The sequence below is a fragment of the Rhinoderma darwinii genome, chromosome 5 (assembly GCF_050947455.1).
Source record: "Rhinoderma darwinii isolate aRhiDar2 chromosome 5, aRhiDar2.hap1, whole genome shotgun sequence".
Lineage (NCBI taxonomy): Eukaryota > Metazoa > Chordata > Amphibia > Anura > Rhinodermatidae > Rhinoderma > Rhinoderma darwinii.
In genome coordinates, this window is record NC_134691.1 from 293,509,105 (window position 1) to 293,523,630 (window position 14,526).

Sequence of the window (14,526 nt, forward strand, 5' to 3'; positions counted from 1 at the left end):
CAATTTAGGTCACTCTTCTTTTTGCTAGATCACGCCCCTTTCACACTAAGCTGCACCCCTGTGTTGGGCGTAGGGCAATAGTGTCTAGGACCGTTAAGTGTGGCACACCTCATGTATGCCACAATTCTGACTTCATTTGAACAGTAAATCTGCCCCATTGACTGGTTTCTGCCCCCTGGTAGCTCAAGTTCATTAGAACTGCAATCAAACGACCGCTTGCTGTGTCAGAAGATGCGGCTGTTCGATCACGACTGCATCTGTCTGTACTATCGGGACGTGGACCAGCACTGAACTGGCCACAGGTTGTTCATCCCTTCTCTAAATATACAGCTCATATAATATGGCCATGTGCATACTGTAAGTCCTTATGTTCGTTCATATCGGCAGAACTTTTTAAGAGCTACGCACAATATAATGTTTTATAGTAGCGGCACATTTGGGTCCTTTCCATGTGTAGACTGTTATCAACTTCAAAAGTTTGCGAGCGGCGCTGTGTTACTCACTGATTAGTAAAGGTCGCAGACAGTAATGTTACTATTCATCTGGAATTTAGTGTTCATTAAAAGGGATAAATATTTCTACTGGTGGGTGGTAGTTTGTGTATTGAGCTAGTGTGGGCGTTTTTTTACTTTGAAAATATTGAAATCGTGAAGCAAATTTTCCTGAACTTTAAAAAAAAAAAAAAAAAAGGGTCAATATTTATTCCCAGAGAGTAAAGCAAAAATGTTACGTTTCTAGTAAATTTGTGAAAAATATTTTAGATGCCAATATTTGGCAACAAGACTTTTTTTTTTTTTTTTCTTCTCCTTGTGGGAACAAACTACAACTTATGTGCGGATTTGATGCTTTTTTCAGTAAATAACCAGTGATTTCAGCATAGGCCAGAATTTCTTACAAGACAGAGAACCGCATGGCAGGTGGTTCCTGATCAGACGAGCCCCCACTATTTCCTAAACATACCCTAATAGGACATTCTGTAAGGGGTTGTCTAACCAGAGGCTACAGATGATTCTGCAGCAGCATCGGTGTTTGCAGGTAAGTCGATGTAGCTACTTACCTGCAAACGCTGATGCTGCAGCAGAATCAACTGTAGCCTCTGGTGCCGACACGATGCAGGACCTGTGAGTGACGTCACAGATCTGCACTGCCAGAAGCTGGGCGTTCTGAAGAGAAGTGGATGATACTTCTCTTCAGAACGCCCAGCTAGTAAAAGTAGTAAACACGCCCCGATGTAACACACATAATACACGCCCAGTTGGACTTTTGCAAGCCTCATTTGCATAACTACAAAAATGGTCATAACTTGGCCAAAAAAGCTCGTTTTTTAAAAATAAAAACGTTACTGTAATCTACATTGCAGCGCCGATCTGCTGCAATAGCAGATAGGGGTTGCAAAATCTGGTGACAGAGCCTCTTTAAACTCCTTACTGGTAATAAATTATTTACGACTGAAGAGTTCCGCTCTTTACATGATCTCCCTCCAGAAGAATCGTTTTGCTTCTCCCAAATTTTCCATTTTCTTAAGGTCTATTGTTCCTCTTACCAAACTTCCTAAAACCACTCTGAGTGGAGTTGCTTTACTGACCCTGCCATGGAGAGAATTATTTCTACACTACACTTAAAAACTATTTTTAATACCCGACTCCTAGGCTCATCACAACTTTTCATGACACTATGGGAGTCCAAACTAAACATATCCGGATAGGTGGGGTTATTGCTGTGAGATGATTTCCAAAGGCAGTTATCAGGTGCCTTCACATTGTGCTTATTATGTTCCCACCACATTTTTTTCATTGATTTCATGAGCCCAGGGATTAACTACATACCTGGACATGGCTCGCCTTTCAGGTCTATTAGTCAGTGTTCAGCCTAATGAACAGCGACAATCACAGCCGAAGATGTAGGGTGCTCAGCTGAGAGCTTCTACCCCTTCGTGGCAGTGGGGTTCTCTGCACTTTTTCAAAGTACAGTTAGTCTTTAAAGCGAATCTGTCACTAGTTTAGTAATGCCCAATCTCCTAGCTAATCTTATAGGCGCTGTCACACTGATAATGCTAGTGAAAATTGTCCCAAAACGTTTATTTTAAAAGTTATGAGCTTATTTCTAAATATGCAAATGAGGCTATACTAGACAAGTGGGTGTCAACAGCAGCGATTCTCCTGAGGTGGAGCTACCTCGCAGCCTCTGACGCTGTCCAATCAGCATGAAGCTGCTTCACACAGTGTGAGATACTGAGGCTGGAGGGAAGGGGGATCATTTTAAATAGCCATATCTCTGGCTGTGGACCACCTAGATCAGTGGTTCTGGTGGCATATGAAAGATGAGATTCTAATCTTTCATATGACCCCGGGATCGTAGTCTAGCTGTGAAACAGCTGAAGGGATCACCTGTTGAGAACACCGTTGGGAATGGAAGCTGTATACTATATAATCACGCTGTGTTGCTGGGCAGGGAAGGGGGAGAAGCTTTATGATGATTGGACAGCGTCATACAGAAAACATTACGCTGCCCAGAGTGAAAAGAGTGAGTCACCTCCCATTTTGCAAGTATAGCCAAATTTAGCTTTTTCAGAGAAATACACAACTTTGCAAACAAAAAAGTTTTTGAAAAAAAATTACATTGTAGTTATCAGCATTGTAGCGCCTATTAGATTAGTTAGGAGATAGGGAATTAATAAACTAGGGACAGGTCCTCTTTAAGAAATGTTTAATGGAGTATTAAATTAATCTTCCTACGTTTTCTACAGATGGCAATGAATTCGCAGTGATATCCTCCTGCTACAATCCTGACCAACTTCCACCTGAGAATTCGTCTTTTATGGAAAGAAATTTTGTTTGCCGATTGAGATGTCTGTTGGATAACTCTTCTGGATTTTTGGTATGTGATGCATATCCCAAGCCAGACAAACTACTGTACACAATATCGGGCATTTTACGGTAAATGTTATGTTTGAGGAAGTCTATAATATTCTTTTCACATTTGTTGTGTATGCGTACCTACTAAAAAAAACTGGGACGGCTTCCAGAATCAAACCTTTTTTTCTTTAGTGGTAAATTTTTTAGTTGTGCACGTGTGTTTTGAAACATAATTTTTGAAAGCCAAATAACAATGAAAAATGTTTTTCTATGCATTTCAATTACTGAGAGTTTTCCTTACTGCCTTTAGGAAGTCCAAAACATTAGTATAAGTTGCTTTCCATGGCACTAGATTTTATTTCTGAAAGAGAAAGTTCTGTCAAAAGTAGAGAAAATGAGCAGAATCTTGGAGTCCGTGTGGATGTACCCACCATAAGATGTTCTGGAAAGCATCCAATGTGAGGGAACTGGTCACAGATATTTTTTAAAATGTAGAATTCAAAAACTTCATATACTTTTAAATATGGTCAAATATTAGTAAATTAGAATAGATATATTTTTTATAACAAGAATTGTCCATCTTTGTTGCAGCTGCCATTTTTGCAGAAGTAAGATCTGTAAGTGCAGCCTTATTGGTTGTAATCCTAGAATTCTCGATAACTGATGTTGAATCACCAGTCACAAGGAATCCAAACACGCTGGATTTCGTGACTGGTATCTCAGCAATTTCTGGGTCGCAAAGTGACCACATTGACTTTCGTAACCTGCGATGCAGGGAGCGCAACACAGCGATCATTGGTCTAGTGACCTGTGTCGCTGTTTAACCCTAGCCTAATTGATAGAAGATGTCGTGAAAATGATAGTTGGTTGTTCGCTTCTGAGGGCTGCTCATTCAAAAGTGATGATTGCGCTTCCTGGGTTGAAAAATGACACGTCCATCAAGTTCAACCCTTCTCAGAACAATTCTGCATTATTCATTGCTAACCTCAATGCCATTTGTCATGAGATAAGCATCTAGCCCTTTTTATTTTCTCACATTTTGTAAAAATGGCCGCCACTACAAAACTGAAAAGACCTCTTGATCTGTGTAAGTGAAGGAATCAAATTAAGCTACTTTCGGATTTACTGGTATACTCCCAAATTATTATTATTTTTTTTTTTATCAACTAACAATGAACTTCTTACCTTGGAATTTCTGTATTAGACTTAAATTTGATTGTGTAGAAGCAAAAACGTGGATGACCAATATCTGAGTTCTTGCGATATCCTAAGACTAAGTGTTGAAATTAGCGTAGCCATATCTACTGAGTTTGGCAAGTTCACGAGAATATGCAGAAATTATTTATACTCCATATTGATTTCGTATATTGCCTTTCGCATTGCTATACATTTTATAATGGTCACATATGTTCCCATACGTTGTGCTTCAGGCGATGAATTTTCAAGGACGCCTGAAGTTTCTACATGGACAGAATAAGAAAGGGAAAGATGGAGGCATGATTCCCCCTCAGCTCGCACTCTTTGCTCTGGCTACTCCGTTGCAGTCACCTTCCATCTTGGAGATCCGTACCAAAAACTTCATCTTCAGAACAAAGCACAAGTTAGACTTCACACCTACAGGATGTGATACAAAGTAAGATTTAGACCAATTCTGCTGTAAAGATTTTTTTCTTTTATTTTTTTTTGTCTGTCATTTAATATCTTTGGTAGATAAAAATGTAGTTGTATTTTTTTCCATTTACATCCTACAATATACTTTTTAAGATTAGATACAAGGTTGTTTTCGGCCCGCTACTTTCCATCATATTAACCACAATACTAGGTTCTTAGTCTTGTTTCATTATGAGTTGACTTATTATTGATCTCTCTTGGACTTTCATGTTTCTCCACAGAGGAAGCATGGTACTTGGATACACAGAAGCGGAGCTGTGCGTTAGAGGAACTGGCTATCAGTTTATTCATGCTGCGGATATGCTGAACTGTGCAGAGAATCATGTCCGAAGTAAGTCCTAGCACATGCTTTCATCTTGTCGTAAGATGAGGTTCGCCAACAATTACTTCACTCCTGTTGTGTTGTAAAAACGACTGCCTACAAAGCAGAGTAAGACCCCTGTCTGTGTGTTGACCAACTTAATCTGGTGTAACCGCACACGGGGATTGAGGCCGTCTAGTGAGTTCCTCCCTACAGCATTTCCTTACAGACACCACAGATATACTTCTATTACGAATGTCTATTACCGGTCTTTTTTTTTTTTTTCTCCTCTATTTCTCACTGATTCTATTCTGTCATCCTCGGGGGGAGGGGGAGTTGATATAATAACAGCTATGTGCTTTATCAGGGTGGGGTTGTGAAGTGTGTTCATGAAGATAATGCAGAACAGACAATATATATAGTTCATTATAAGATTAATACACTGTTGCTTCGGGACACCTTGTCCTGTTGTTTTGGATTATGACTTCTAATTGGCAGTATAAATGTACGATAGCTGGTTGCGCTTCCATGTACCCGATTTAATTGTCATTTACTTCAATGCAGTGATCAAGACTGGAGAGAGTGGCATGACCATTTTTAGACTTCTCACTAAAGAAAATGGATGGACTTGGGTGCAAGCAAATGCACGGCTTGTTTACAAGAATGGAAGACCGGATTACATCATTGCAACACAAAGACCTCTTACGTAAGTTATTATTATTTTTTTTAATATATATATATCGATGGAAATAATATCGATCGATCTATATCCAATGTTGTGTTGGAGACATTTGTGTTGTATTATAAACCTGCTTTCAAAGCGAACACATGTTTTGAACAGGTTTGAGGCACATTGATAAGAAACGTTTAGTAATTTGGAATTTCTTTAAAAGAACAATAAACCTAGAAATTAATACTCTGAGTTTATAGACCTGATTTTAGGGGTAATTATTAAGAGTTATATTTAATAGTAGCTTCCTAATGCTTTTCTCGACTTTCTGTAGTTTTTGACAAGAAGTAAACCGGAGATAAACTTACTCACGCTGTTTATAAGTCTGCAGGATTTTCTTCTTGTTCCTAAGACAAACCATCTTGTAGTAATCCTGCAGGGAACACAGAGGTTCATTCCTGCTGATCTGTTCCATTTTCGTCTGGTGGCACGGCTGAGGGGGGTCAGGCTTGGCAAACTGTGTGTCGTCCTTGCTGCAGCCAGTTATCTTGCAGCCAGACGCAGGATTGTGAGGAGGGGGAGGGAATGGCTGATCTCCTGGAGGACACACGGAAGAATTTTTTATATTTTTCTCAGCACCAGTTGCGATATAAGACACAGTAGGATCATAGAAGAGTAAGGGTGGAATTGTTGGAATGTTTTCTTTTGTGCATTATTTTTATGTTTAGTTTTCGTTATGGCTATAGTCATGGAATTTGGCAAGCCCCAAAAGTGTCACTTACCTGAAAGGTACCATTCCAAAAATCCCTTGTTGTAAACTTCTAGGCTGCAGCTGAAGTTTGTGCTTGCCAAGACCATGACAACCAAGAATTGCTGTCATAGGCCATTTGGAAGCCATATTAAGAAATATGACTAATGCAGTGGTTGTCAACTGGAATATTTCCGGTTGTCTACGGCTTTACTGCTCAATTGAGATGGGAAGCACAGGCCACCCGTCCGGCTTAGAAGAAGACACCAGAGGATCTCTGGAAGGCCACCGTAAAGTTAAGCATGACTTTAGGGGCAAGTAAAGCGCTGTAACTCCTCTGAAAACGTATATGCCCATAGTTATAGTGCAACACATAATCAAACTGGAATGACATCTCCGAGAAAGCTGAACAGTCGAGATTTATTTATGAACATTGGGTTAGGCAAAAGGTATAAAAACCTGCGACAACCAGTCAGATCACCGCATCTTCTGCAATAGAGGAATTTTGTCAGTTGCTATTGGAATCTGCTCCACTAGTTTTAACGCTTGTTTTGATACACTTTTTTACAGTGTATTTATGCTTTGATGTCCTCAATATATTGTCTGATAAAAAACAAAAAATACATCAATTCTCTACAATAGTGTTATATTAATTTAATCTCTGTGAGCATCAGACAGGCCTTGTAACCTCTTGCAGAATTGATGATCTAGGTAAGAAAGGAAGTAGAAGTATTGTCTATATTTGTGCAATGAGGGAATTATGATTGTAAAATACATTCTTCACATTTTAAAGTGCACCTGTACTTACATTCTGGGAAGTGAAGATGTAGAGAAAAAACTCTCTCCCACTGCTTTATGGGGCTCGGCCCAGGCTTCGTTCACATCTACGTTAGGATCCCGTTCTGACGTTCCGTCAGAGCTTCCCGTCAGAACGGGACCCTGACTGAAACAAACCGAAATCATAGGTTTCCGTTTGCATCACCATTAATTTCAATGGTGACGGATCCGGTGCCGATTGCTTCCATTTGTCCCAGTTGTGCAAGTCTTCCGTCGTTTTGACGGAATCCATACCGTAGTCGACTGCAGTATTGATTCCGTCAAAACGACCGAACCCTTGCACAACTGAGACAAACGGAAACCATTGGCACATGATCCGTCACCATTGAATTCAATAGCGATGGAAACCTATGGTTTGTTTCAGTCAGGGCTCCATTCTGACGGATTGATCAGACGGAACATCAGAATAGAGCCCTGACGCGTATGTGAACGAAGCCTAAGCTGTTGGGGGTATTTTGTTTAACCAGCTTGTTGATCGTTACGGGCAGTAAAGTAATGAGTTTACTAAACTTTTCATTAGTTTAGAGCTATAAATAAATTTAAAAATGGTGGTCAAAATTGACAAATTCTTTAAATTAACATGTCAAATTCTGAGGTTGGTGTCTAAAATTTCCTGACATAGATTATTAGATTATTTTATTCCTTTTTTTGCCAAGGACGAGATTTTACGAGGTATCTACTTGTCTTCATAGTCACTTTGTACTTTTAATCTATATTGCGAGTGTTTCATGCATAAAATAAGAGGACTTGGAATACCCGTGTATACTCAAACCTGTACAGCTTCGTAAAAGAAACTGACATGACCAGGTTTGTGCGTTTTTTTTGGGGGTTTTTTTTCCAAATCCATTTTGATTTCTCAATATGTCTTTTGTTTGTTTTTACTCTTAGAGAGGAGGAAGGAGCAGAGCACTTAAGAAAGCGAAGCGCACAGCTGCCTTTCATTTTTGCAACCGGTGAGGCAGTTTTGTACGAGTCTTCGTTTCCCTTCCAAGGTATAATGGGCCCCTCACAAAATAAACCTAAAGGTTCCTCAAGTAAAGGAAACCCTGCCAAAGCGACTGTAAATGAAGCACCGGTCAATCCTGCCTCTCTCCTGGGTGCCATGCTGAGGCAGGATGAAAGTGTGTACATTTGCCCTCCAGCTTCAAACACCTTTTCTTTTGAGAGCTTTTATAAAGATGGCAGTAGTGAACTGAGCAGTAACTTTTGGCAAGAAAATCTGGTACCTGTGGCAAATAATATGAAGCAGGAGGGCGCAGCGTTTTCCCAGGTTAAAAACATAACAAAGTCTTCGGACGTTTTACCAGAGGTTAAAAACAACGAACTTTACAATATTATGAGAAGCTTGGACATTGACTTTGAGGATTTGGAGGTGATACAGCAAGATGAAGATTTTTTTAGAAATGAGTTTGAATATCCCGATCTTGGAGATATTGATGTGGCAGATGAAATTCTTACGTATGTGCAGGATTCCCTAAACCGAAAATCAGACTGTATGTTTATGAACGCTCTTCCGCAAATGGCTTGTGTGCAAAACTCCAGCAAAGTAACGCAAGATAGCACAAATACACCACAGATGCTTCAACAACAGCCAAACCAAATGATGCCGCAACAGCTGTGTCAAAAAATGAAGCACATGCAGGTGAATGGCATGCTCACCAACTGGAACCCTGCGAGCGGTGTACCTCTCCCTTACCAAGAACAGCAGCCGACTGAGCAGTATGTACCCAGCCTTAACGTGGCTCAGGAGTTTTATAAATCTGTAGTCGGCAGTGCTTCTTATACTTGCAAACAAGAATATATGCCTTACCAGGACTCCTTGCCTGCAGTGCCACTGCCTTCTAACCTTACACAGATGGACTTTGATCTAGGAAATGTGGAACAGTCAATATACACCTCTTCTTCGAACTTGGATGGGTTTTTGGAATGTCTCCCACAAACTCCTGTGCTCCAAGAGTGTGGCTTAAACGCACAGACCGTGATGATGACTTCCCAGCCTTGTTATTCTGGCGCGGTGTCCATGTATCAGTGCCTCCCGGATCCCCAGCCGTCCTGTCTGAATCAGATGCAATATAATGCCGTGATGCCCGGTCAGCAGCAGTTGATAAACAAAGTAAGGAGCATATAACCGTTTACACCTTACATCTTACCTTCTTTGTACATTTGTGTCTGTGAAGATATAGCAAATGTATAATCAATTTATGCCGGTTCGTACCATTATATTTTAAAGGCTATGTAAACCTTCAAAAGCGTTTTTTTATTTTTTTAAATCGAGGTAAAGAATTACTTACTGATCATGCGTTTTTCAACCATTTTCCTCTCGGCAGACTTCAATTAGGGTATGGTCACACGGCTTATTTTCAGCTGTTTCTCAGACCGTAAACGTCCCATTACGGATTCCGGCGATACCTCATTTATAGCACTTTTTTATGTTTTACAACTTTTTGTCACCTCAGGGGCTTTGTAAATGTGACATGGCCTCCGCAAACCATTCCTGCTAAATGTGAACTCCAAAAGCCAAATAGCGCTCTTTCCCTTCTCAGCCACGCCGTGTCTCCAAACAACCGTTTATTACCACATGTGAGGTATTGTTTTACTCGGCAGAAATTGCTTTACAAATTTTGCGGTGCTTTTTCTCCTTTAGTCCTTGTTGAAATGAGAAAAAAATCGCTAAACCTACATTTTCTTTGAAGAAATGTTGATTTTAATTTTCACGGCCTACTTCCAATAATTTCTGTAAAAAACCTGTGCGGTCAAAATGCTCACTACACCCCTAGATAATTTCCTTGAGGTGTCTAGTTTCCCAGATGGGGTCACTTTTGGGGGATTTTTACTGTTTTGTCACTGCAAGAGCCCTTCAAACCTGACATGGTGCCTAAAATATATTCTAACAAAAATAAGGCCCCAAAATCCACTAGGTGTTCCTTTGCTTCTGAGGCCGGTGTTTCAGTCCAGTAGCACGCTACGGCCACATGTGGGATATTTCCTAAAACTGCAGAAACTGGGCAACAAATATTGTGTTGCATTTCTCTGGTAAAACCTTCTGTGTTATAAAAAAAATTTGTATTAAAAATTTATTTCTGCAGAAAAATATGAAATTTGTAAATTTCACCTCTACTTTGCTTTAATTCCTGTGAAATGTGTAAAGGGTTAAGACATTTTCTAAATGCTGTTTTGAATACTTTGAGGGGTGAAGTTTTTAAAATGGGGTGACTTTTTGGGGGTTTCTAATATATAAGGCCCTCAAAGCCACTTCACAACTGAACTGGCCCCTATAAAAATGGCCTTTTGAAATTTTCTTGAAAATGTGAGAAATTGCTGCTAAAGTTCTAAGCCTTGTGATGTCATAGAAAAATAAAAGGATGTTCAAAAAACGTTGCCAATCTAAAGTAGACATATGGGTGATGTTAATTAGCAACAATTTTGTGTGGTATAACTGCCTGTCTTACAAGCAGATACATTTAAATTGAGAAAAATGCTAATTTTTGCAATTTTTCGCTAATTTTTGGTGTTTTTCACAATTGAATACTGAACATATCGAGCAAATTTTGCCAGTAACATAAAGTCCAATGTGTCACGAGAAAACAATCTCAGAATCGCTTGGATAGGTGAAAGCATTCCGGAGTTATTACCACATAAAGTGACACATGTCAGATTTGAAAAATGAGGCTCTGTCAGGAAGGTCAAAAGTGGCTAAAGAGGGAAGGGGTTAAATATCCACCATAGAAACAAACCAAAGCAAAACATTTGCCCCTGGTTCATGATTTTTTGTCAAAAATATAACATCAGTGTCTAAAGTATATATGATCATAATACTTACTAACGAATTCTGTTTTTTTTAATTTTTTCCAGCAGTTTCAAAATGGTTTTGGTGGAGGAAATGTGAACAAAACGTATACAGGAGCGATAGATGTGGCAAATAGTACCCACACTGCCACCCTTTTACCATCTCATCACCATCATCCTCCAGCAAATTCCAAACTTTATCCTGACTTGCCGTCAAGTGGATTCTTGTAAATGTGAAGAGAGCAGCATCTGCGCACGCTGCGAAGTGTGCAAGACTTGACGCTGAAAATGCTTTAAAAGCCACATTACATCCTAAAAAGTGTATTTGGGCTATTTGCACTTGGTCGGTCACCTATGGCTTGCATATTGGACTGGGCTGGCCAGGCCCCATCCGGATGTAGAGAAAACTAATTTTGGAGAACAGGAAAAGCTTTGGTTTTCCCACCTTTATTAAAAGAAAATCTCATTTTCAGTGGAATTTTAAGGCAATGTATTTTTTGCAATACAGTTCTGTAATATATAACAACATAGGAAAGATAACAAGATAAGGCAAGCCTTTTATGTACCCCTTCACTGCTATACAAATTGTTTCTCTGTAGAGCACTTATGCCCTTAGAATGGTATGTTTTACCATTTTATATAAAGAACATTTTCTTACCTTAATAATTTTATGCCTTTTTTAAAAATGAAAATGTCACCTAAAAAAAAGCACTTCCTTTTAAAGTGGCAGTTCCATTCACTGTGTCTTGACCACTTTGCACTGTCTGATGGACTGGATTAATTAGAATGTGTCACTTTAATGCCTAGATCTGTCCTGCAATTTTAGGTGATATTAACATATAGTGAATCCCAAAGTAGTTATGTATTATTCCGCCGTGGGAATTTAATTTGGACAATCGGCTAGATATTTTTATTTGTAAACTTTAAATCATCCAATTGTGTGATGTAGTTCTATATTCAAAGCACATTTTTTAGCTGCACATGTTTTAGAAACTCCATTCATCATAGACATTGATGAAAACCCTATAAAGCACAAGTCTCAGACTAACTATAATAGAGTGCGTTCTAGTAGACCCCTGTGGAGAGTTTACTCTGTTACCAGTTTGTTTTCTCCATTTCACCCCCATAAATCAGACCCTTATATTGACTACATTTTCACCCTAGCAATACACCAGGGCATCAATTTTTAAGAGATAATAAATAATCCTTGTCCATTTTCTTTCCAAAAACTTAACCCAATGAGACAATAAAAAGAATGACTATGTTTATGTTGACATTTAAAATTTCATGTAATTGTATGTAGTTTATAAGATTCTGCCCATGTCGACAAATAATCGAAGACTATCCTATTCTATATATCCAAGCACTAGACTTCTACTAGGGATGTTTGGAAATGGGCCACGGAACATTCAGACCTGAAATGAATGGGATACAATGAAGTATTATTTACTTCCGATTAAACTTTCTGGAAAATATTAAGGGTGATGTAATCTGTAAAAATGTTGCCAGTTTTTTTTTTTTTTTTTTATCTATTCATTTATAAATACATGTAGGTGACTGATAACTAATAAACAAGATATTTTTTTATATTATTCATTAGTTGTCAGTCACCTACATGTATTTCAACAGTGAGACTCCAAACCCATTAAAATCTGGATTTCGTCTAGTAGACGTGGCTATATGCCAACATGTGTGTACGTATGGAAAGACACACACGTGTAATGTTTTATGATGATATTCCCCTATGTCTGTTGGCATATACTTACATCATTTATTTTATACAATACTTTTAGAAACTGATTTTACATCTGAGAACTATTAATATAGAATATATTAATATAGCAATTATACATAGCTACATAGTTGATAAGGTTGAAAAAAGACAAAGGTCCAACCTATAATCCTACCGTGTTAATCCAGAGGAAGGCAAAGTCCCCATGAGGTTGATACCAATTGCCTCCCTCAATAGGGGAAATAATCCTCCCTGACTCCTAATCTGGAAATCAGAATAAATCAACATCCCATCTCCAGAATCTTGTACCCATAACCTGTAATATTATATTTTTCAAGAAAGGCATCAAGGCCCTTATTGAACATGTTTAAAGAATCAACTATCACAGCATCCTGTGGCAGAGAGTTCCATAGTCTCACTGCTCTTACAGTAAAGAATCCCCTTCTGTGATGATGGTGAAACCTTTTCTCCTCTAGATGTAGAGGATGCCCCCTTGTCCTTGTTACAGGCCTAGTTGTAAAAAAGATCATTAGAAAGATCTCTGTACTGTCCAATTATATATTTGTACATTGTAATGTGATCGCCCCTTAGCCGTCTTTTTTTCTAAACTGAATAGCTCCAAGTTTGATAACTTTTCTTGGCGCTGCAATCCACTCATTCCCTTTATTACCTTGGTCGCCCTTCTTTGCACCCGTTCTAGTTCAGCCATGTCCGTCTCATACACAGGTATACATTTTTTGTTCAGAGTAGGAAAAGTACAGTAAGACTCTGTTCACATTAGTGTTGTGGTTTCTGTTTATAATGGAGCAATGATGGCTATGCCAGATCCATTAAAAGAGTGAAATGGTGTCATATATAGTGAATTGACCACGTAAAGCTACAGACAGGTTCCCTTCCTATTAGAGAACTACCACTTTGTATATCCGTTTGTACAGTGTAAATTTATCTCTAATAGATTTCAATTTCAAATTAATTTTTCATTTTTAAGTTTGAATTTTACCCTTTTAATATTCATAAATTTGGTTATCTATTTTTTTAAGCACTTCTTTGACTCTAATAGCACTCCACTGACCGTTAACATTAGATTTCTAGAGTGCACTTTACTTTTACAAATTCCTATTACATAACCTCTAAGTATTCTTCTCCAAGGGATAGAGTATATTTTGGCTTTATAGTGTGTCCTAAATTTTTTCCTACTTAGATAAACATGTTCTTATTTGCAGTAATAGGCTATGTTCACAGAGTATTTTGGGGGAGGAATATCTGCCTCAAAATTCCGTTTGGAACTTTGAGGCAGATATTCCTCTCCCTGCACGCCGATTTTCGCGGCGATTTTCGCGCCGTTTTTCACCCGCGGCCATTGAGCGCCGCGGGCATAAAACAGCGCGAAATACGCTTTCTCTGCCTCCCATTGAAGTCAATGGGAGGTCAGAGGCGGAAGTGCCCGAAGATAGGGCATGTCGCTTCTTTTTCCCGCGAGGCAGTTTTACTGCTCGCGGGAAAAAGACGCCGACGCCTCCCATTGAAATCAATGGGAGGCGTTCTCGGGCCGTTTTTGCCGAGTTTTGCGACGCGGTTTCGGCGTCAAAAAACTCGGCAAAATACCCCGTGTGAACATAGCCATATACTGGTCTACCCCAGTTAATTCAGCCGGTGGTTACCAATTGTTTTCACTGTATCCAGGTAATATCAATGGTCCATGGCCGTATGCTATATATTTGTCCTAAGTACATAAATCTGAAAATGGCTGTCGAAGACCCTTAATTTAAAATATTTCCCCTATGAAAAGTATTCAGCATCATTGTGACCTTCATCCATTCACTCTCAGGTTTGTCCGGACTTACATAGGTCAAAATTGCACTACGCAACGGACTGTCGCACCGGTAGGTGTCAGGTGTCGGTTCACTTTAAATTCAAGTACTATTG

The 14,526-nt window shown here is 39.1% G+C and overlaps 1 protein-coding gene across 2 annotated transcripts in view; it reads left to right on the top strand.

Moving 5' to 3' along the window:
• The window catches only part of AHR (aryl hydrocarbon receptor), a 108,131-nt gene extending 94,872 nt beyond the window's left edge, over nucleotides 1-13,259 (top strand). Inside the window, exons 6-11 of one of the 2 annotated variants that reach the window (XM_075827297.1) lie at nucleotides 2,747-2,877; nucleotides 4,286-4,488; nucleotides 4,748-4,857; nucleotides 5,392-5,533; nucleotides 7,971-9,195; nucleotides 10,935-13,259. In XM_075827297.1, coding sequence (XP_075683412.1) covers nucleotides 2,747-2,877; nucleotides 4,286-4,488; nucleotides 4,748-4,857; nucleotides 5,392-5,533; nucleotides 7,971-9,195; nucleotides 10,935-11,099 — 1,976 coding nt within the window. In that variant the 3' untranslated portion in view covers nucleotides 11,100-13,259. The remainder of the gene's footprint in view (nucleotides 1-2,746; nucleotides 2,878-4,285; nucleotides 4,489-4,747; nucleotides 4,858-5,391; nucleotides 5,534-7,970; nucleotides 9,196-10,934) is intronic. The other variant, XM_075827298.1, reaches the window with a different exon arrangement.
• Nucleotides 13,260-14,526: the final 1,267 nt, after the last annotated feature.